The sequence below is a fragment of the Sceloporus occidentalis genome, unplaced genomic scaffold (genome assembly GCF_023333645.1).
Source record: "Sceloporus occidentalis isolate IW3139 unplaced genomic scaffold, rSceOcc1.0.p SCAF_7, whole genome shotgun sequence".
Taxonomy (NCBI): Eukaryota; Metazoa; Chordata; class Lepidosauria; order Squamata; family Phrynosomatidae; genus Sceloporus; species Sceloporus occidentalis.
In genome coordinates, this window is record NW_028316987.1 from 19,597,924 (window position 1) to 19,622,202 (window position 24,279).

The window sequence follows — 24,279 nt, forward strand, 5'->3', positions numbered from 1 at the left end:
ATAATTTCAGTTGTAAGGTGGATATTATGAAGGAATATAAATAACATGAAAAGGAAATGTAAAAAGGTGTTTTGTAACATATTATGCAAAGATTAAGGTATTGCACATTCTTATTAAACACTCATAAGAGAAAGATAAGAGGTGAGATAAAGAATTAAGTCTTCAATTCTGGGGAATAAAAAGATTATAAGTGTAAAAGCAACAGTAACAATAAAGAAGCATGGTCTGAGGTTCCATGAGGAGGGACTTCATGGCTTTAAAATATTCCCCCCAAAAAGAATTCCAAAAAGCAAACCTTGATTTTGGTTCATATGTTTGTGTGCATGCCTTAAAGTTGGCTGTTGCCTTATAGCAACCCCATGAATTTCCTAGTGTTTTCTTAAGTAAGGTGTACTCAGGTGGTTTTACTAGTTCCTTCCTCTGAAATATAGCCATAACACTTGGTATTATATAACCTCTCAATAAGCTGATTTTGGAAAAGTTACTTTTTGGACTACAGCTCCAGAATCTATCAGCCATCATCATCATTTGGGGTTCTGGGAATTATAGTCCCCCTCAAAATCTGGGAAACTGAGCAAAAATCTACACAGTCCTTGATCCAATAATGTAATTTGTAGTGCAGTTACGTTTCTAGGATGAAGGACCATCGCCTCCCCAAAATAGTATTCTACGGTGAACTTGCCACAGGTCAGCGTAAGAGGGGCGCCCCAAGAAGAGATACAAGGACTCCCTGAAACAACATCTCAGGCTTGGCCAGATAGATCACCAACAATGGTCCTCCCTGGCCTCGCATCGGGAGGCATGGAGACGCACTATCCATGACGCTGCAGCCTTCTTCGAAAGCTCACTCCGAACAAGCCTCGAAGAGAAACGACAACGCAGAAAGAACCGCAACCTGGAAACATCACCCAAGGAGACTTTCTGCTGTGCTTTCTGCAACCGGACCTGTTTATCCCGAATTGGCCTTTTTAGTCACCAACGCGCTTGTACAAAGCGCGGGATGAGTCCTTCCTGAATCTTTGTTCGCGAAGCAAAGCCAGAGAGAGTGCACTTAAGCAGAATTAACATGTTGCAGTAATCATGATTTACCAAGAGACATAACTAGCAAGAATTGTCTGCATAGGATTTAAAATAATATATAGTTCTCCTTGCTTTCCCAGTTTTGATCACCCAGCCAAAACTTTGAAGATCGAGCAAAAGGACAAGAGGAGCTGAAGGGGCCACATGAAACAGAAAATAGGGCTCCCATTCCAAAATTGGAACCAAAAATGTATCTTTAGCTTGGGGGTAGTTGAGTCATGATGTCTAACGGTTACAGATTTCATGTTTTAGCAGAGCCACAAGCAAACAAGATCATGCAACCTCTGACCAATTTCCACGGCAAGAGTTTGTTATAAATAGCAGGTTTGTCTTCTCAGAGAACAGTCTCCTTTCCTACTGAGCACAAAGAGAGTATCATCACTATGAGTTTCTCTGGAAGGTATGAACTCCAACACCATGAAAACTTTGAGGAATTCATGAAGGAAATTGGTGAGTTTTTCATTTCGGAGTGATTTTACTTGTTTTTATCCTCTACCCGGACAGTTCAAAAACATCCTTTTTTAATTGTGGTGCTCAGAAGTGGACATAGTATTCCAGGTTGAGCCTGACCAAAGCAGAATAGAGTGGCACTATTACTTCCCTTGATAGGTTCCCAAACTTTTTTTTTTCTCGTAGGCCACTTTCAAAATTTTACTGGTTTTGGTGGACCCCCTGCTGCTACATTTCTACCATATTCCCAAAACTTGTCAAAAAATGTGAAGATTAGACCCCCATAGACCCCCGTTGAGTCTCCCATGGACCCCTGGAGGTCCATGTGGACCACTTTGGGAACATGCTGTACTCTTCTCTGATGTTGCCCAGTTCATGCTGCTTACTATTTTACTAGTATCAAAGTGCAATGTCCTATGGAATAATAACATATCCTTAATTCTCCTATAGATTATAGTAGCAATTACTACAATAAAATCTTTGGTATCTTTGCTACAAGCTCAGAGTAGGAATGGCTATAATCTTCAAGTAACCCCATTGAACTCAGTGGATGTTAATTCTGAATAAATGTAGATGCAGAAACTGGAGAAGTTGAGAGATTCTAGGAGTTTGAGAGGAAGATTTCAAAGTTCTGCATGTGTGTGTATGTGTGTGTATGACTGGTAGCAGTATTGCTGACTGTTTTATTGTTTGTATTTTTAGATAACATTGTATTTGCATTTTGTATTGATGAATTTTTTGCTGTAATCCCACCTCGATCCACAGGGAGAGGCGGGAAATATAAATAAAATTCATCATCATCATCATCATCATCATCATCATCATCATCATCATATAATCATACTGTTAAGTCTAGTGTAGTGGCTAAGGTCACTTGTCCTCAAAGATTCCTCTTTTAAAAAAATTATTAGTTAAAAATATCAAACAATCAGTTCAACACTCCTTTAACGTTTAAAACATCACGCCTGGCATACAATTTCCAGTTACATAAGTTGTAATACTTGGGGTCTTGCAGATTCGTTCCTGTTAATGTCCCTGGTTCCCTATCAAATTTCCAGCATAAATTTGTGTTATTTTTGTGTATTTTTGCGAGTTTGTCTGGGGTAATATACCAGCGTAGGTACAATTTATAGGCTTTTTATCTCAGACTTTGAGACTTTGTGTACTTTGCTATTTTATTCCACGTATTTTCCCATTTGCTAATTTTGATTGGGTACCCTATATTCTGCATCCACTGTATCATTACATTTTTAACTGTTTCTGATTCTTGGTCCAGATTAAGTATAGCTTTGTAAATATTACTGATCATTTTCCCTTGGTCACCAACTATAATGGTATCCAATTCATTCTCTTCTTCCTCAAATCTTTGCTTTTTAAGATCTTGTCTAAAACATTATCTAATCACAAAAAGTCAACACGGGTTTCAGAGAAACAAGTCATGCCAGACAAATCTAATCTCTTTCTTTGATAAAATTACTAGCTTGGCAGTTGAAGGGAATGCTGTGGATATAGTATATCTTGATTTCAGTAAGACCTTTGACAAGGTTCTCCATTACATTCTTGCAAACAAGCTTGTAAAATGTGGGCTAGACAAACAACTGTTACATGGACTTGTAACTGATTGACCGGCTGAACCCAAAGGGTGCTCAACAATGGCTCCTTTTCATCCTGGAGAGAAGTGACCAGTGGGGTCCCACAGGGCTCTGTCCTGGGCCCAGTGCTATTCAACATCTTTATCAATGACCTGGATGACAGAATTGGGAGCATACTTATCAAATTTGCAGATGACACCAAATTAGGAGGAATAGCTAATACTCCAGAGGACAGGATCAACATTCAAAATAACCTGAATAGACTTGAAAGCTGGGGCCAAGCTAACAAAATGAAATTCAACACTGAGAAATGTAAGGTACTTCACCCAGGGCGGAAAAATAAAATGCACAGATATAGGATGGGGGACACCTGGCTTAAGGAAACTACATGTGAAAGGGATCTTGGAGTCCAAGTAGACCACAAGTTGAACATGAGTCAACAGTGCGATGCGGCAGCTAAAAAGGCCAATGCAATTTTAGGCTGCATCAATAAAAGTATAGTGTCTAGATCAAGAGAAGTAATAGTGCCACTGTATTCTGCTTTGGTCAGGCACCACAATTCAAAAAGGACATTGAGAAACTGGAGCGTGTCCAAAGGAGGGTGACTAAAATGGTGAAGGGTCTGGATACCATGCCTTATGAGGAACGACTTAGGGAGCTGGGGATGTTTAGCCTGGAGAAGAGAAGGTTAAGAGGTGATATGATAGCCCTGTTTAAATATTTGAAGGGGTGTCACATCGAGGAGGGAACAAGCTTGTTTTCTGCTGCTCCAGAGAACAGGACCAGGAGCAATGAATCCAAGCTGCAGGCAAAGATTCCACCTCAACATTAGGAGGAACTTCCTGACAGTAAGGGCTGTTCAACAGTGGAACACACTCCTTCCTCGGAGTGTAGTGGAGTCTCCTTCTTTGGAGGTCTTTAAGCAGAGGCTGGATGGCCATCTATTGGGGATGCTTTGATTTGGATTTCCTGCATGGCAGAATGGGGTTGGACAGGATGGCCCTTGTGGTCTCTTCCAACTCTATGATTCTATGATTCTATTTTGTCTGGATGTTAATGCTGAATAAATGTATATGCAGAAACTGGAGAAGTTAACAGATTCTGGGAGTTTGAGAGGAAGATTTCAAAGTTCTGCATATTCCTATATGGACCGTGATGCACTGTTTTTACTGTTTTTTCAATGTTGTAACCCATCTTGATTCCTCGTGAAAAGGCGGGCCATAAAAAAATAATATTATATACACACACACACACACACACACACACACACACACACATATTATAGGTTCACACTGTTAAGTCTAGTGTAACGACTAAGGTCACTTGTCCTCAAGGATTCTTGAAGCTGGTCATGTTTAGTTTAAAATTATATTAAAAGACAAACATCTACATTGTCTGCAATATTAATCTGAGGTATTTAGGAAGAAATTCCCCTTCCTTACTTTGGTTTTAGTAACGAGATATTCATATAAGTAGACCTATTTCTGTCCCAGATTGTGATATATTTTTCCTTTCTGCCTGCCTTTTTGCTGAAATTTTCAAAGTTTTCAAAAATTTTGTACATGTGTTTCTAAGGTGCTCATTTTGTGCATCTGTTTGTACAAACTTTTGTACATTTCAAATGTATGCATTTTCAGATATTCTGAACTCTACCTATAATTTATCATGTCTCTTTTCTCCCTGAAAAACATGGAAAGCATCAGAAACCTTTAGCTGTAAGACATGTAAGACAAAGGATGGTGCTTTGGTTGCTAGTGATGTGGAATGGATGTCTGTGGACCTGTTCCTTTCTCGTCCATTTTTACTTGTCTTACTTACTTCCTTTCATCCATTCTTACCTGTCCCACAGCTTTAACTCACTTTTTTCACTATGAGTATCACTATCATAGCTCTGGATTTGCTTTTTCTCCTCGTGCTTGTCCACCACCACCCTGCCGCCTGCAACTGCATCTTATCTCAAGACCCACTTCTCTGAATGAATTGTGTGCTTATGCGTGTCTTACTTCTGCACAGGTCTTTCTAATGAGTTGATTCAAAAACGCAAGGATCTGAAAACCATCTCTGAAATTGTGCAAGACGGCAAGAAGTTTAAGGTTATTGTGACAACTGGTAACTCAGTGACGACTAATCAGTTTACAATTGGAGAGGAAGCTGAGCTGATTATTCCAACAGGAGAGAAGGTGAAGGTAGGCTGCATGGCTTTTAATTGAATTATGGCTGTGTTCTCAGAAGAAGCTGGTTCTCTTCAAAATGCTCAGATCAGCGAATGAATCTTGGGGCCAAGCCAAGGTGATTTTTCTGCTTGAGGCAGAGGATAAGAATCCCACTGCCACCACATCTCTGGGAAGAGAAGCCAAGTGTACTGCCAATTCGATTCAACTCAACACAGCGGTTACAAAAGTGGAGTCTGGGGCCTGCGTTTGCCCACACTTTACCCTCTACTGGTGATAGGGCTAGCACTGCAGGTTTTATGAGTAGCCCATTCACCTACAGGGCATATTGTAAAACTGGCAGAAGCAAATGTTCCATAGAAATTTTATTGAAGGTGTGGTTAGTGGATTGAATGTCCAGGCTTTATACATGTCTGTTCTCCACTTCATGAAAACAAAAAGGCCTGTAATGTCTCTCAAGACAGCCATGCTGAGAAATTTGTCCCAAGTCACATGGTTGTGTCATTTCTACTGCTTAAACCTCTTGTGAGGAAATATTTTTATTTATTTATTACAAGAATTTTTGAGTTTATCGTAGGGGTCACACTGTACTTTGCTTTTCTTTCTCCACAGGCTGTTGTTCAAATGGAAGGAGACAATAAGCTAGTGATAAAGCTGAAGAACATCACTTCTGTGATTGAACTAAATGGAGACACTCTCACTAATGTAAGGATACCTATAGGAGGAGGTCTGTAACATAGGCCCAGTACAAACCGCCAGGAAGCGGTGTCCTGGCAGCGATAGTAGGACTTTCCAAGTCCTCACTGTGGCCTGGGCCATGTCTGCCATTTTAAGGTGTGGAAGAGAATGGCATTAGTACTTAAGGGGCTGACATGTCAGATGTATTTATGCTACATGGCTTGGGCCCGAGTTACTTGAAGGACCACATCTCCCCATATAATCCGTCCCGCACTCTCAGAACAACCGGGAAGAACTTGCTCGAAGTCCCTAGATATGTTACTACTTCTCAGAGGGCCTTTTCAGCAACGGCCCCCAAGCATTGGAATAGTCTTCCCAAGGAGCTCCATCTCATTACCTCCCTTGAACTGTTTAAAAAGAGACTTAAAACCTTTCTCTTTAACCAAGCATTCCCCCATGTACACTGAAGTTATGTTCGATCCCCTTTTCTCCCTCTCACTTGCATACACCTATGAATTGGATTTTAATCGTATTTTGTAACTAATGTAATGTGGTTTTAATTTTATGTTGTTTTAATAATTTTACTATGATCACTGCGGAAAAGCGGTATAGAAATAAATTTTATTATTTATTATTTATTATATAGATTTTGCTATAGCTGTGGGAATGCATACTTCCTACCCACTGCAAATTATATACAATTGACTTCTTTTCAAAACTAGGTGGACTTTGCATATTCTAGTTGAGGGGAAAATGAGTATGAGCTTTGGTGCATCCAGATAAATAAATGGTATCTCATTCCCTTTGAGTGCTTACAATCCTGGCACAGATTTACTTCTTCACCCTAAGTGAATTGCATATATAAAGTAGTAAGCCTTCTTAATCAGTGACGACCTTTTGATTATGACATGAGGACATGAAGTAAGAGATAACCCTCCAGAAGAGAGAACAGTCTAAAATCAATGGTTAATTCCAGCTGGAACTGTTGAGTCAAAGAAAGGGCTGGTTAACCAGTCCCCACTGATTCAGTGAATCTACTTCAGTCAGCCCTGTCCAATGACTTATAAAATTTGGACCAACAGACATAATACCAAGAATTCAAAGGATGTACCTGTATAATTGAATCAAGCCTCCATTTGGCAAAATGAGGCACCCATCTCAGGCAGTACTGTGTGATGGGTGGCTTAATCATTGTTTCCCAAATGTAACTGGTTACATTCCAATATGAGTGATTATACTGAGACAGTGTCCACATCTGTCACCCTGCACACTTCATGTCTGAGCAAAGATTATTTAAAATGTGCCTTGGTTTGGATGGTGTCTTTCAGAGTTACAGGCAGGCAGTGTGTGGATGTTTATCTGCATAATACACCCATGTAAACTTTTTAATCTGTTGTTTGTTTCTTTCTAGACATTGTGTAAGGGTGACCTCCATTACAAGAGGACCAGTAAGAGAATCTAGATCACCTAGACATTTCTACACTTTCTTACTGAGCAAAAGTGATATATTAAAGATCAGTTTATCAAAATAAAAACTCTCCTCATTTGTAACATTTGTGCTTGCAAAGCATAGGAATAGTCTCAGCAACTGTTTGGGGGTCAGTCTAGATGTTTATTTGTTGGCAACCATCAGTCATCTGTTGCGAGCATTTGGTGCCTTAAAATCCTTAGTGTGGATGGCTTTCCTTCTCAAGACCCTATAACAGAGTGCCTGATGGGATAGATGACATAAAGCCCTCCATGACTGCAAGGCAAGCGCATCACGTGCACTATTGTAACATAGATCAAAGAGGCCAAAATAGGAGTTGCCAACAGGCAGATTTATGGCCCAGGATGTTTTGCCAGGCCTAAGCCATTCTCACCTTCGATGACCATTCTCACCTTGAAGATTGCCTATAGATCAAGCAATCTTTAATATATACATCTAGTTTTGCTTTGATAAACAGCTCTTCGCCTGAGGCTAGACTTTGTTATTTCAGGTCTCTCAAATCCTTTGTTCGGTGTTCGGTGTCAGAATACAAGTAAGCACCATGTTTTTCTGAGTTCTGATATAGTTCCAATCATCTAGCCACACATCCCCCCTTCCTTCTATGCAGCAGAGTCTTCATCAATTTGGACCCTGGAGCATCGCCCATACAGGTGAACATCACCATTAGTGATGCCTCTTGTTATCTATCCAATGTTAACTTACTATATGATTGAGTTCTTGTGTGATTGTGTGAGTGTATGTACAAGTAATAAATAGTAGTCAGTTTTCATAAAACCTGGTTCTGTTGACCTATTATTACCTATTACGAAAACTTCAGTAATTTTTTGTACTAATGTTACTCATAAATCATCCCATATATCACTGAATCTTAATAGTAGTGACATAAGCTAGCAAAATTAAAAGTATACCTTCAAATTAAAATATCATGCCCACAGTCTAAATGTATTTATATATGCATAGTTACGTGTGGTTAAAGTAGAAATTTGGTAAAATGTGATGTTTTTAAAGAAGTCTTCAGATGAAAAAAGTATTATTATAAAAATTGAAATGTTGACATTTTAAATTTTAATTTAAAAACAAACAAACTGGAGTCTCTCCTTGCTCTTCTTGCTGAGCCTCTCTCCATTCACACCATCTCTTACAACATTTTAAATGGAGACAAGCAAATGCCGCAGCCCATTTCTGCCAAAACGCAGATAGTTGAGGAGCAGTGGTGTCACTTCTCTTAATGTGTCATCTGGTGTGATGTGCACACACACAACCCCCCGCAACCCACTAGTGATGCCACTGAAAAGAGAGCAAAGTGGGGTTCTTATAAATGTAGGAACCAGACCAAATTGAATGAAACAAGTGTTGAAATTATGTGCCACTGTCATAATTTTATTAATAATTAATCTTAGTAAATATAAGTGTGTGTATGAGAGAGAGACAGTGAGAGTGACACACAGAGACCAATCTCTATGAAACACTTATAAACCAACAAGCTGAGATGTAGAAAACATGTTTCTCTCTGGCGCTATCAGCTGGAGATTCAAATACTCAGCATTGAAACACCAAGGTTTTCCTTGGCATGTCACTTAGATGCTGCACCAGCTTGTGGAATATGATACTACTTGTCCAGGCAGGGCATCCAAGCAGCCTGTTATTGCTTCTTCTGGAAAATGCCAGGTGAAATCTCATTAGTGGGCTCAGGCAAAATCTGGATCTGCTGGTTCTGCAAAGCTGCCTCTCTCATCTTATAGTACATAAACTCATTCTGCTGGAACATGCGCAGCTCCATCTCAGACTGAATCCTCATGGCCTGAATGGATGGAAACAAAGGACCTGTGAGATGTACAGCTCTGTGCTAGTCAGGATCCCCTCCTGCTCGCTGGGGAGTCAAAGCCCACTTCTTATCACAAACTGCAATAAAAACCAAAAACCCTAATATAAATGTAATGTCATGCTTCTTAGGCCTGTTCAAAATAGAGGACATTTTAAAATTCCTCCTAGATAAATATTTTAAATGTAGGACTTGTCCTGGAAAGGGAGACATCTGGTCACCCTGCTTACTATGGGAAATCTTACTCAGCCACCTCTCTGGCTTTTGAGATTTCCTCAAGCATAGGCCACACAAGAGTTTGGGATAATTACTATTTTGGGATCACATATCCCAGAATCCCATAGCTGCAGTATAACTTTTCCAAGCTGTGATCCTCTCATGTTCAAGTGTATCTTTGTAGCCACAACATGGTGTGTGTGTGTGTGTGTGTACCTGTGTGTGCATGCAAAATGATCCCAAAGGGATGGCTTATACCCTAGGACCAAGATGGCAGAGAGCAATCCCCTCCCTCTCCTCTGGCATCATTTGGCTCTATCCTTCCTCGAGGTCAATTTTCCCTTCTCCATAGAGAGAATAAGGGAGTCTACTGATAAGAAATGTCCAATGTAAAATGGAGTCACAGTAATATGATTCTATAGTGTGGAAATGGCTGTTGAATTACTCATGTAACCTGTCTGGACCTGACATTCATAGAACAAGAACTGTATTGCTACAGCCAATGTACATTCGGAAAAGCTGTATGTGTTTGGTACCTACCTCCAAATCTTTGGTAATTGGGTGTGTGGGGCCATGTGTCACAAGAAGAATAGCGTAGGCTTTGCAAATCATCCCATGCCCTGCTTCAATGAGACCTGCATGCCAGTGTGTCACTCCTGCTCTCATAAGGGCCATCCCAAGCTGTGCATTGTTTGGGTGGTACAGCTTCCTGCAGAGTACAAATTAAGAAGCAAATGTATACTTTCATATCAGCACTTGGAAGATACATATATCCTTGCCTGTATTCCCAGCTGGATAAAAACACTGACTCAGTAGTATGTGTGTGTGTGTGGAGATGTTCAGGTCTGGAGAAGCATGGCTCATTCCAGCCTTTCTTCCACTCACATAGTCCCAGTAACAAATGGTAATGTGCACTTATCTCTTGGTTTATCCATCCATCACTAAGGCCATTGCAGTAAAGAGAATAAACACCAGGACCAAGACAGATCCAGGTCTCTCTGAGCTCGGCAGAATGCAAAGTATATCTTTCTAGGTATGCGTGTAATACATGTATTCCCCTTTCTCTTTTCATGAAACTCAAGGTGGCACAGTTGGTGTTCCCAGATGGTCTCCCATCCAGGCATCAACCACACAGACACCTGGATAGCTTCATCAAGGTGATCGCACCATCTTCTGTCTTTTGGAGGAGGAGCTATGATGCTGAATGGGACATGCACACATACACACACAAGTTCCCAAGGAACCAGACTACTTCAGCATGAACACAACAGACACAAGCTTGAATGTCAATGTCTCTCATTAATTTGTATGGGATATGGATTCAGAGTACATTTAGCAGGAAAAGAGAGCCTGCCTCCCAACCCAGACTTCCAAGCAACATTACAAGAGCAACACTGTTGGTGCCACTAAATGGACTCCATTATTCTCTCCCATATCTCTCCTATTATTCTCTCCCAGAAGGGCACATACATATAGAAAAACACTTATCAGATAATAAATATTTTGGTCATATACTAAAAAGAAGAAATCATAGAAATATTAATAAATGAACAGGAGCAGAATTCTGGTGAACTCCAGTCTTTTTAGATTACAACTCTCATAAACCCCAGGTAAGGGATTATGGGAACTGTGGTCCAAAACACCTTGAGGGCACCGGGTTGCCTATCTCTGCTGTGTAGCACAGGACTTATATTGCATACAGGTAGCCATCCACCATCCGTTTTGAGTGGCCAGCTGCTTCATCCACGAGTTGGAGATAAGAGAGAACTTCTGACAAAATACTCAGGATCCTCAGCATGTAAATGTTTGTGTCTCCTAGCACTGGTTCCTGCTTTGCCAGACAATCTCGGCACAGCTTTACAACCTAGAACAACAACAGAAAGAAAAAGCAGATAAAAATCAGAACATAATTGTCCATGTCTGTGATGCTTAGGTGTGACAATACAAGAAATTACATGGGAATTGGGGACCACTGTATGTCTTGGTTTTTATTTTTGTTTTTTAATGTCATCAAGTGATTCACCTAGGGGCCATTCCCACTGGCGGAACAACCCGGGTTCAGATTCGGCTCCGCCCCACTTACTCAATCAGTTCCAAAAGGTTCCTCATTCTGACTATGAAAAGGAGGCTTATTTGGAATCGATTTTTCCCATTGGCACACGTGTTGTTCCCATTGGAGCCGGGGGAAACGGAGCAGCCATTCAGCCAGTCGCCTCGTCCCAGACCCCTTCAGAAGGTCCTGACCGGACCCTCTTTCTCTCTTCTTTCTCTCCTTTTCCCTCCTCCTTCCCTACCCTCTCCTCCTTTCCTTTCTTCCTGTATTCCTTTTCCCTCTCCCCCTCCTTTTCCTTCTTTCCTACCTTCCTGCTTTCCTTCTCTCTTCCTGCTGTGCCTCTGCTGTTTCCTCTTTCTCCTCTTCCCGCCTTCCTTCCTTCCTTCCTTCCTTCCTTCCTTCCTTCCTTCCTTCCCTCTTTCCTGCTGGGCCTCTGCCACTTGCCCCATGTTGGCAGGGCTTCCAGTGCTGCTACCACACCACCACCGCTTGTCCAGGTACTAGCGGGGCTTCTAACACTGGTGCCGCACCGGCCAACATGGGGCAAGCGGCGGAGGACCAGCAGCAGCGCCGGAAGCCCCGCCAGCCCCAGGACAAGCAGCGGAGGCCCAGCAGGAAAGAGCGAAGGAAGGAAGGAAGGAAGGAAGGAAGGAAGGAAGGAAGGAAGGAAGGGAGCGGGGAGGAGGAGAATGAGGATGGGAAATGCTTTTTTAAAATAACACTAATCATAAAATTGGTAGAATGGCCTAGCAGCTACTCGCCTTTGAAAGTAGCTGCTTTGCCAATCTATCAATTTTGCAATTAGTTTTATTTTGGACCCAAAACAGCAGCACTGGGTGTGTGTGTGACCTCTCTGGAGATGGATGACACATATCCCTCTGCCATTTGTCCCTCCCCTCTAAAAGAATCGAATCTGATCTGGCGTTCCCACTGTTAGAAATCGCATCAGAATCAATTCTTGCCAAAAGAACCTCTAAAAAACCGAAAGCTTTTTGTGTTTGCTCCACTTTATTTCCCCTGAAGTCAATCAAATGAGGATCAGGATAAATTTCCAGTGGGAACTAGGAGCATATAGCAATAGCAATAGCAAGTACATTTCTATACCGCTTATCAGTGCACTTAAGCACTCCCTAAGCGGTTTACAAATTGTAAGCTAATTGCCCCCAACAATCTGGGTACTCATTTTAGCAACCTCGGAAGGATGCAAGCCTGAGTCGAGCTTCAGCCCTTTTGCTAGTATTGAACTCGCAATCTTATGGTTTGTGAGTGGCTGCAGTACAGGCATTTAACCACTGTGCCACCAGGGCTGGTATGCGCCACCACTATATTCCAGATTCACTGTAACAAAACAAACCCCAAAAAACCACACAAAAACTATGCAAAATTCTTGAAACACTGCTATGTACAGTTGCTATGTACTGCCATTGCTGTAACCTCCAAAAGGAGAAAAGGACAGGCAGGCACAGTTTCATCTTGGTTAGGCTCAGCATCTGATGAAAAGGCCTCCCTTCATCTCAGCTGCCAAAGCAGTGGCCTCAGAAGGAGAGAAGAGCAGCTCCACCGCAGCTCCCCAAACACCATTGCTCCCCAGAAATCTGCCTTTTGACAGAAACAAGCTGTGGCATTCACATACATCCCTTTAAAATGCTGGAGATGGTGGAAAAGGAAGAAGCCTCAAGGTGTTGTTGTTTTTTAATTTCAAATTTTGAAAAATAAAATTTTATTATTTTCAGTTGTTCTTTAAAAACATCACTTCTTACAAAATTTTCATTTTAACCACATGAAACTATGTACATGTAAATACATTTAGGCTGTGTGTATGATATTGTAATTTAAATGAATAATTTTAATTGTGCTAGTTGTTTATGTCACAACTATTACCATTACATTCAGTGATATATGGGAATTACAATTTATGACTAACATTAGTATAAAGAAAATTACTAAGGATTTTGTATGGTGAGGTATGATAGAAGGTCAAGGGTGGGTGACAACTTGAGTTGCCACACTGGGTGATGCCAACCCTAGTGACGCCACTGCTTTAAACGTCTATATATCAACACCACAGAGTTTGGGCAACAAATACGATGAGCTTGACGTTCTAGTGCAGGAAGGTTAATATAACTTCATAAATTTAACAAGAGACCTGGTAGGATGACTCCCATGACTGGAATATAACAATTGGAGGATATAATCAATTCGAAAAGAGTAGATGGGGAAGAAAAGGAGGGAGTGTAGCATTATATGACAAAATTGGGGACATACTTATCAAATTTGCAGATGACACCAAATTAGAAGGAGTAGCAAATACCCCAGAGGACAGGATCAAAATTCAAAATGACTTGAATAGACTAAAAATCTGGGCCAAAGCTAACAAAATGAATTTCAACATGGAGAAATGTAAGGTACGGCACTTAGGGCAGAAAATGAAATGCATAGATATAGGATGGGTGTCACCTGGCTGAATGAGACTACGTGTGAAAGGGATCTGGGAGTCCAAGTAGACCACAAGTTGAACATGAGTCAGCAGTGCGATGTGGCAGCTAAAAAGGCCATTGCAATTTTAGGTTGCATCAATAAAAGTATAGTGTCTCGAGCAAGGGAAGTAATAGTGTCACTGTATTCTGCTTTGGTCAGGCCCCACCTGGAATACTGTGTCCAGTTCTGGGCACCACAATTTAAAAAGGATGTTGAGAAACTGAAGCATGTCCAAAGAAGGGTCTGGAAACCATGCCCTAGGAGGAACGATGTAGGGAGCTGGGGATGTTTAGCCTGGAGAAGAGAAGGTTAAGCGGTGATATGATAGCCCTGTTTAAATACTTGAAGAGATGTCATATTGAGGAGGGAGATAGCTTGTTTGCTGCTGCTCCAGAGACCAGGACCCAGAGCAATGGATGCAAGTTACAGGAAAAGAGATTCCACCTCAACATTAGGAGGAACCTCTTGACAGTAAGGGCTGTTCAACAGTGGAACACACTCCCTCAGAGAGTGGTGGAGTCTCCCTCCTTAGAGGTTTTTAAACAGGGGCTGGATGGCCATCTGTGGGGGATGCTTTGATTGAGATTTCCTGCATGGCAGGGGGTTGGACTGGATGGCCCTTGTGGTCTCTTACAACTCTACGATTCTATGATCTTATGATCAAGTTTTAAATTACAGGAGGGTAGTTTGTACTCAAAGCTTAGAATTTCTTGATAGTAATGAACTTATTGGTAGTAAGAACAGTTCAGCAATGGAAAAAAATCACCTGGTGGGGTCTCTTTCTCTGGATGTCTTCAGAGAGAGGCTGGAAAGCTACCTGCTGGGGATGCTCTGGCTGGAGTTCCTGCATTGAGCAGGGAATTGGACTTGTTGTCCTATGGCACCCCTTCCACTGCTATGCTTTAACAGTGAATTGTTTCTGTAGAGGCTTCCAAGAGAGTCACTTTACTCCTTTGGCCAGAAGAAAAAGTGGCCCAGAGAGGCAAATGTCCTAAACACACTTCAGAAATAATCCAATCTAAGACTGCTTTAACTGTCCTGGCTCAAGGCTAGAGAATCCTGGGAACTGTAGTTTTGTGAGACATTTCACCATGCCTGTCAGAGAGCTCTGGTGCCACAATAAACTACAATTCTCAGAGTTCCCTAGCACTGAGCCAGGACAATTAAAGTGGTCTCAAACTGGATTATTGCTGCAGTGTGTTTGGACCTCAGAGGCACTGAGCTTAGGGAGGATGCTGCATGCAGCCCCAGGGCCAATTTTGCCCAAGACAGAGTAGAGATGAAGAGGAATGGACAATCTAGAAGATCTGTCCTTGAAATATGAGGAAAAGAATGCCATTTCTAAAATTATGATTTATTAATCAGGGACTTTTAAAAAAAAGTCTGAAACCATTTTACGGATTTAATCAAATTTAGCTTTAAGAACTATGTGAAAGTGGCTGGTCAAATTTATTTCAGTGAACAATGCAGGAGAATCACCTGCAAGACCTTTTCACACTACACAGTCATACTGCTATGATGCCTATTCAATTGCCATGGCAACAACTGATAGAATCCTATGATATGCCATTTAGAGAGGGATATTTAGAATTCTCAGCCAGAAAAATCTTCATGCACTAGAACTTCATACCCTAGAATTCTATAGGATGCAGCAATGGCTGTTAAAGTGGAACCATTGTGCTGTATTTCTGTAGTGGGAAAGGTCCCCTGACTAGACATGTTGACTAGTATATTTTGGAAGCTATAATCCAAAAGTGTGACTTCTCCCAGCTTTGAAATTCACCACCTCCACCATGTGTCCAGTTCCACATGCAGACATGCTTATTCACTTTGTGATTTCCAATCAATGCGAACAGCATGGCTAGTTCACATGTACTGAGTGCTGCAATCCTTCTTAGACTGTACCATTTCAGATGGCAGCTGTGGATCATGTTTAGCAACCGCCTCTGGCTGTAGAGTTACACTGACTTAAGGGAGGTTTGCATACCTGCTCAGAACACTGGAAAGGAATCCTGACTTACTTCATGGTATAATCCTTCAGAACGAGCTTTGTCAATTTTTTCCAGTGTGTCCTTCGATAACTGGATGATGTCTTTCACCACATCCTGAGATGGCTAAGAAAGGCAAGAGAAAGCAGTTGGTTTGTGCCTCTCTATCCCTGTCAGATAGCCTAAAGAACATCCATTTTGCAAGCTTGGTTACCATCTTATTACTATTTTTGTTGTTGTATGCTTTCAAATTGTTTCCAATTGATGGTGACCCTCAGGCAAACCTCTCATGGGGTTTTCTTGGCAACATTTTTAGCAACAAGTTTACCCCTGCCTTCACCAAGGTTGAGAGCATATGACTTACTTGAGGTCACCCAATGGGCTTTCTGGCCAAGCTGGGAATCAAATCCTGGTCTCCAGAGTTATAGTCAGACATTCAAACCATTACACCACAATAGGGTGAGGGAAAAGATAACCCACAACATCAGTGGAGTCAGTGCCATTCCCCCTTATAACAGCTTGAAGGTGAAATTCAGCCAGACCTTCCCCAGCCACAGTCACTATTCCTCCCAGACTCACACTGTGCATTGTTTAAAAAAATCTGTGTGTCTTAAATTTATCTGAAGCTTGACTTTAAAGATATATATGCATGTTCTCTGGAGCATTCTGATAAATCCAGATGCAGTGCTCAAATGCCGAGTGCACTATAAGAATCCCCCTTCAAGCTTTATCTTTGAAAATCAGTACCAGTAATCATTCTGAAGTCAAATACACACACAAGTTTGTTACATATAAGCAATATATGTAGGAAAGAGCTTTTCTAAGCTCTTAATTTCTAAGCCATATTTATAAGATACAACTCATTTTTAGTCCAGTAGCATTATTTATGTTGCATGTATGCTTAAGTTTTCACATGGGAAACAGCTTTGCCTCGCTCCTTGAGCTTTCATAAAACAAGGAGTGGTGGCTTCCATTTTCAGCGAGGCTGTAAATGTCTTCTGGCTTGTAGTGTGAAGTTTAACAGAGCTATCCAAGGTGCTGAGCAAAAGTATAGGTTTATCAATGTGGGTAGCTCCTTTCAAGTTCAGACTACCACCTGGAGTGGATTGATTACCCCAGTGATATAAGAGCCATCAGTTCTCCACTGGTTTCATTCTGCGGTGAGAGACAAAACTTTTAAGAAACTCTGACAGCTTCCCTCTAGACAAAGTAGGTATGTACTTTGAAGCATATATTGCCTGCACAACTCCACTCCAAACTGCCCTTTCTCAATCCTGCTTTGTAGTGAAGATGTAGAGTGCTAGGGCTTTTCCTACACATTTGTATGCAGTAGGGAGATTGGTTTTTTCATGCCCTCTCTCAAGATGAGAGACCATGGGTTGTCCTGGAAGCTTACCTGGGGTTCAAAGTAATGATTGCCACACTGCCCTGAAAAACACCTATGCTAATTTACACATAAAATGCCAAGTTTATCCATTTTCTACACAGAAGTACTTTCTGTGTTCTTTAGTGTTTTGGGGGGAGACTTGCAAATGGAATCAACCTGGCCAGCAGTCCTCATTTAATTTAACTCCAGCACCAGCCAATGGATTCTACATCAATGGGGCAGTAAATCCAGTCCAGGTTTTACTCTGAACTTTATTTGGAAGATAGTACCTTGGGGAGTTCCTTTGACGTTGCCCATCCATCCAATGGCACTATTTTTCCACAGTGGTGGGATTGCACACTCCTGTGAGGCAAGAGGCTAGGCTGAGAGCAGCAGTGCTACTAATAAGGTCTTCCATGTCAGATAGGCTTTTGCTGAGGAACCAGATTAAATGTGCCTAACAGCTACCGGCAGTAGTAGTAGTGAATTGGGGGTGGGTGACACTGACAAAGAATTTCTCAGTGGTGCCATAGCTAAAGCTTTTTTGATACTGTGCTGAAGGAGACAGTAAACAACTTTTGAATGCCTTTTACCATGAAAACCCTATGATGAGACAATCCAAAATGAAACAGTAGATAGTGTCAGAAAATGAAACTCTCAGGTCAGATGGCACTCAGGGAGCTACTGAAGTACAGCAAAGGAGAATTACGAGTGGCACTGTGGCTAATGATACAACTGGGCTCAAGTGGAAAGGAAATTCAGATGCTGATTTGCTCAGAGTTGAAAGTTCAAAGCTGCACAACTATATTATAGGAACATAGAATGTGAGAAGCATTAATCAAAAAGCTAGACATAGGGCCAAAGCAGGCCAGTGGCTTGGAGCAGCCTCTGGCTGCTCCAGTTCCAGTCAACCCATGATCGGCAAAGGACCACAGCAACTGGACAGCCCGCTCTGAAAACAGGCTGCCACAGCGGTCCCAAACAGGGCTTTTCACCGCTCTTTGTACCGGTGGCCTTGGGTCACCTTAGGTGACCTCAGAGCAGCTTCCAGCTCCATTGGGGGCATGCATCGTCTGCACGCCCTGCCCCTGAAATGGCCGGAAGCACTTTTTGGCCCATCTGTTTCAGGCCATAGTAAAACAAGAAATGGAATGTATAAACATTACAATACTTGGAGTGAAGTGGATACAAATGGGACATTTTGAGAAAAAGAAGATGACAGCAAATAAAAAAGAACAAGAGACCTCTTCCACAGGATAGGAGAAAGAAAATGGAAGTTTAAACCAAGAATGGGAATGCTCTATGGCCAGAAGTGGAACACATTAGATGACCAAGTAGAAATAAAAAGTTGATGAAAACAATACACCAAAGAACTAAATACAAGAAATGAAAGGATGACAAATGCATTCATAGAAGAACCATTTGAAGATAAACTTACAATTTTTGAATGTAAAGTGGAAGATGTATTCTGAGTGCTTGAGAGAAATAAATCACCAGAAACAGATGGCATACCAATAGAGCTGCTACAGATACAGAATCTATTCTACTTCTAATTAAAAATTTGTCAACAAATAAACAAAACAACGGCCTACAGATTACAAATACTTGATATACATTCCAGTCCCCAAGAAAGGAGACCCCAGTAACCAGAGGCTCATTGCATTCATTTCCCATGCAAAGAAACCAATGCTCAAAAAACTACAGCAAAGACTTTTATTGTATATGGAGTGAGAAATTCCAGATGTCCAATCTGGGTTCAGGAAAAGAAGGGGTACTATGGATCATATTCCACCAAATATTTTCAGAATAAAATCAGCTTGTGCTTTATAGATTACTTTTGGCCCTTCATATCCATTGATTCAACCACCCATTGCTCAAAAATATTCACACACAAACAAAATTCCCAAAATCAAACCTTGATTTTGTTATTTTATATAAGAGATACCTCCCTTCAGGCACCATCTTGAGGGAGAGAGAGGCAGATCGTTTTGTATTGTATTGTATTGTATTGCATTTTTGTACTGTACACCGCTATGTTCATTGCGGAATAGCGGTCTATAAATAAAATGTATTATTATTATTATTATTATTATTATTATTATTATTATGCCATTGTATACAATGGGACTTGAGCATGTACATAATGGGATTTTGATGTCCACAAGGGGTCTTGGAATCAAACCCCAGTAGATACCCTGTATAGCAAAGCCTTTGAATGTGTAGATTACAAAAAAAACAAAAACCCAAAACTATGGATCACTCTTAAACAAATGAGTGTGCCACAACATTTGATGTCCTGATACATAACCTGTACTCAGGACAAGAGGCTATTGTTATGACAGAATATGGAGAAACAAGATGGTATCCAGTTGGCAAGGCTGCATTTTATCACCATCTCTTTAATTTGGATGCTGAATGCTTGTAAAGGAGGATTAGACATGGAGAAAGGAGATGTAAAAATTGGAGGAAGGGACGTCAACAGTTTAAGATATGCAGATGACACCCTACTAACTGTAGAAGATAGCAAAGACTTGGAATGATTACAGAAGAAAATGCAAAGGTAGGTTTACTGTTGAACGTTAAGAAAACAAGAATAATGTCCACAGATGATTTATATAACATAAACTAGGCAATGAAGACATTGAAATAGTTAAAGATTATCTATGCCCCAATTTAGTCATTAAACATAATGGAGATTGCAGTCAAGAAAGCAGAAGAAGACTAGCACTTGGAAAGGCAGCTTTGAAGGAACTAGACAAAATCCTGAAATTAAATCTATATCATTGAATGCTAAAGTTAGGATTGTCTATGCCATCATATCTCCCACGTCTATGCATGGTTGTGAAAGCTGGGCAGTGAAGAAAGTAGATAAGAAAAAAATCAACTCCTTTGAAATGTGGTGCTGGAGAAGAGTTCTATGGATACTGCGGACAGCCCCAAAAAACAAATAGAGGAAGGTCCTAGAGCAAATCACAGTAGGAAAAGAGGAAGACTACATTACAGATGAATAGAATCAATCCCTCAATTAAGTCACATCCCTTAATCTGCAAGATGTGAGCAGGGCTGTTAATGTCAGGGTGACTTGGAAGTCTCTTATTCATAGAGTTGCCATAACTGGAAGTCAGCTTGATGGCAGTTAACAGCAACCTTGGATAGCTTTTCTAAAATTTCCCATCCCATTGGCATAGAAGCAATCAACCTTCACTGCCCAGCCTCCCTCAATTCGCAACACAGAAAGGATTCAGTAAAGGGAGACACTACAAAAATATAACTACATGCGCTCCGCTGGAGGGTGCAGAAATGGGCCCAGGGTCCATTCTGGAAAATACAGAGAAAAATATTTGGGAGCATTCCAAAAATCAGATTCTTGACTAAAACAAGATATGCACTATTGCTTTTCCGCTTTTGAAAATTCCTGGAATCAACATTATCTTCAAGTTAAACATGTACCTTTTCTTCCCCCTCTTTCACTGCCAACATCAAGTCGTCTTTGATGCCTTTTTGACAATGTTCACAAGCACAGTCAAAATAATACTGCTTTTTCAGCTGCTGTCTTCTGTCTTCGGTCACATTGAGGAAGTCTATGTAAGAAACCGTCAGTTCTTCCCCTACGGAGATTTTTCCCAATGCACGCAGCTCTATCCTGGTTTTAAACAGGAAAAAGGACAGCACTAAGTGAACAACACCGATCACCTTACAGATTTCACTGACAAAGTGATTAGGAATTGCCCTCCTTACAGATTTGTCTCCTGTAAATGATATTATCTGAGACTTAATGGGCAGGTTTCTGGATCTGGTTGTCCCCTGCACAAAATCAAAATTTTGGAGCAGGGCAAATAAATTCTGGAACAAGAAAAACTTTGTGAAGTCGAAGGCTTTCATGGCCGACATCCATAGTTTTTTGTGAGTTTTTCGGGCTATATGGCCATGTTCTAGAAGAGTTTATTCCTGATGTTTCACCAGCATCTATGGCTGGCATCTTCAGAGAATCTCTGAAGATGCCAGCCACAGATGCTGGCAAAACGTCAGGAATAAAGTCTTCTAGAACATGGCCACGTAGCCTGACAAACCCACAAAAAACTAAGAAAAGCTTTATTTGTGTACTTGTATGCAAAGGAAACATTTTCATATCCCCCTCTCCCTCCCTCCCTCCCTCCCTCCCTCCCTCCCTCCCTCCCTCCCTTCCTCTCTTTCTTTCTTTCTTTCTTTCTTTCTTTCTTTCTTTCTTTCTTTCTTTCTTTCTCTTTTTGCATGACATATTGTGCAGTGATTTTTACAGTCTGCATATATTTTTTTCTGCTTCTGTTAATCCAGGGCAGCTCTTGAAAGACTTACTTTTTGGACTCTAGCTCCCAAGTGGCCATGCCGATTGGCTCTCATCATGAAAAATACTCAACATGGGGAGAAGCATAAATCTTTAGTATTCAAGATACTGATGCCCTGCTCTCTGCCATACAATAAACGTTAATAATCAATGTGTAATTTACACCATGCATTTTTAACCCTCAATCCACAAGTCACAGAATTTTCTTGACTCCATTTGCATAAAACCTGAAGTTGTTAGTTGTTGTTAGTGTTGTTGTTGCTACTGTTGTTACTTTAATTTTGCAACTCATGGGGTTTTTCTATTTCTTGGAATTTTTCTATTCTTCCATAGGACTGCAGTCTGCTGTATAGACAGACAAAACCTTGGCTATAATATTGGGGGAGCAATACAATGTATAATACACAATGATGTGTGGTTTTCATTTTCAGTGTTCATGCTTATAAGTTACATTTTTACTAACACTTTCCCTTTCATTCTCAATACCATATCCCCATTTTCTTTCAACCAGAAATTCACTTGAACATAGCACTGTAACAAAGGGCCCTTTCACACAGCACAATTATAGCAGTTTCAAACACCTACAACTGTCATGGTTCCATCCTATGGAATCCTGGGATTTGCAATTTAGGGAGAGTCATTTGGAATTATTTGCCAGAAAGCTCTAGGGCCTCAACAAACTAGAAATCTCACTAGTCCATAAGTTGCAGCCATGGTAGTTATAGGGGTATCAAGTGGCTATAATTGTGCAGTGTGGAAAGGACCAAGAGTGTCAATGCAAAATCACTTCTGTGCACTCAGAGATCAAGGAGGCTGCTATAGATTCTGGATTAGTTTCCAATAAGTGCGTCAACTGGATTACTTGGTGCATATCAATTTGTAGAATTGGGGAAATGGGCCTCCATAAATCATTATTTTATCATATTGAGCTGCTCCTCCAGAATTGTTCACAACTGTTTGCTTACAAGCCACATAGGTCCCCATCCAGGCATTGCTTGGTGTCAAACTATCTTAGCTTTAAAAGTTGAGGCTATGGTCCTTCAGATCATTTTCTAGGACAGCTGACTCACACCTTAAATAATGCTTGTGAAAAATGCTTAGGGAAACTATTGTTGTTACCTGGTCCTGATGGGGACATCAGCATCTGGGCTATTTCCTTGTTCAAAAACTGAACACATAACAAAAATACAGTACTGTGTGCATGCACACACACACATCATGCCATCCATAAACCATAATGCATGTTGCAAGATTTGCATGTTTCAAGCTGATCATTTGGTTGCTGCAATGCATCATAGATGCTGCCATTCTCTTTTATGATCACTCAGGGCAGTTAACCTAAAATAATGATGTCAAACTGGTCTAAACTGGAGATGGTGAACTGAAATATTTTCAGCAGAAGACCTTCCAATCATCAAGCATTTAAAGACTGGATTTTTGAAAAACTAAGATACTATGCTTACATTGGCTGCAGTCCTGCATGGCTCAGCTCAGCGTAGTGGTTCTACATGCAGAACTATGGTATGCTGAGCCATTTTTCATACCCAGGACCTACCATATTGCTGCTGAAGCTCTTCCTCCCACCAAGTATTCACGCCAGATGCAAATCAATTGCATCATCCATTGTGGCCCAAGAGGGTCATCTAGAAGTTTCATCTGCTGATCTTAGTAGACCACAAGCTAAATGTAAGTTGACAGCGGGATGAGGCAGCCAAAAAGCCAATGCAGTTCTAGGCTGCATCAATAGGAGTATAGAATCCAAACTAAAGGGAAATAGTAGTGCCAGTTTATTTTGCTTTGATCAGACTTCACCTGGAATACTATGTCCAGTACTGAGCACCACAGCAAGAAGGATATTGACAAGCTTGAACATGACCAGAAAAGGGCAATCAAAATGATCAAAGGTCTGGAATTCAGGCCCAATAATTAAGAAGCAGTATATGTTTAACTTGAAGAAGAGAAAACTAACAGAGGACATGATAGCTAACTTTAAATGTCCGAAGAGTTGTCATGTAGAAAATGGAGTAAGCTTGTTTGTTGCTGCTCCAGAGACTAGATTAAAATTACAATTACAAGAAGAAAGTCTACCTAAATATTAGTAAGAACATCTTTACTGTAAAAGCTCTTTGACAGTGGAATAAACAGCCTCAGAGGGTTATGACTCTGTTTCTTTGGAGGTCTTTAAACACAGCTTGGTTGGGCATTTTTCAGGAGTGCTTTAGTTGTGTACTCCTGCATGGCAAGGGATTGGACTAGCTGGCCTTTGCAACAGTCCTTTCCAACTATAAGGGTCTATGGTTGTATGACCACAAGAGCAGCCAGGGGGCACGAAACAAGGCTGCACTTGGAACCTATGCAAATGCTCACTTGCATATGCGTATAGCTAACTGGAGATGGAGATGTGTGCATGTGTGTAAGCCCCGCCCCAAACACTGCTGCACATCCACCATTATGCTAGGCCTTCACATGTTGAACACAAAGATCTGTAAAGAGCTCTCTACCTGTTTGTATGTGGCTACAGGGTGTGATTTGGAACCCTGATAAGGCCAGGATCCTGATCACTGAAACTGTG

The 24,279-nt window shown here is 41.0% G+C and overlaps 2 protein-coding genes across 3 annotated transcripts in view; one reads left to right on the forward strand and one right to left on the reverse strand.

The window, feature by feature from the left end:
- The first annotated feature begins 1,458 nt into the window (after positions 1-1,458).
- Positions 1,459-7,459, forward strand: LOC149309360 (fatty acid-binding protein 1, liver-like). The gene is made up of 4 exons (XM_089531240.1): positions 1,459-1,530; positions 5,136-5,308; positions 5,906-5,998; positions 7,383-7,459. Exons 1-4 carry the CDS (start codon positions 1,464-1,466, stop codon positions 7,431-7,433), a joined length of 384 nt encoding a protein of 127 aa, XP_089387366.1. The 5' UTR covers positions 1,459-1,463; the 3' UTR covers positions 7,434-7,459.
- A 1,370-nt stretch (positions 7,460-8,829) lies between these two features.
- The window catches only part of SMYD1 (SET and MYND domain containing 1), a 43,618-nt gene continuing 28,168 nt past the window's right edge, over positions 8,830-24,279 (reverse strand). For both annotated transcript variants that reach the window (XM_089531241.1, XM_089531242.1), the window contains 5 exons: positions 20,834-21,026; positions 16,051-16,143; positions 11,199-11,362; positions 10,039-10,207; positions 8,830-9,261 (listed from right to left, as the gene is read on the reverse strand). In XM_089531241.1, the coding sequence (XP_089387367.1) occupies positions 9,103-9,261; positions 10,039-10,207; positions 11,199-11,362; positions 16,051-16,143; positions 20,834-21,026 (778 nt within the window). In that variant the 3' untranslated portion in view covers positions 8,830-9,102. The remainder of the gene's footprint in view (positions 9,262-10,038; positions 10,208-11,198; positions 11,363-16,050; positions 16,144-20,833; positions 21,027-24,279) is intronic.

Coding starts and splice junctions, on each gene's coding strand:
- LOC149309360 (XM_089531240.1), top strand. CDS start 1,464: ATGAGTTTCTCTGGAAGGTATGAACTCCAACACCATGAAAACTTTGAG. Junction 5,309..5,905: donor CAACAGGAGAGAAGGTGAAG/GTAGGCTGCATG, acceptor CTTTCTCCACAG/GCTGTTGTTCAAATGGAAGG. Junction 5,999..7,382: donor ATGGAGACACTCTCACTAAT/GTAAGGATACCT, acceptor GTTTCTTTCTAG/ACATTGTGTAAGGGTGACCT.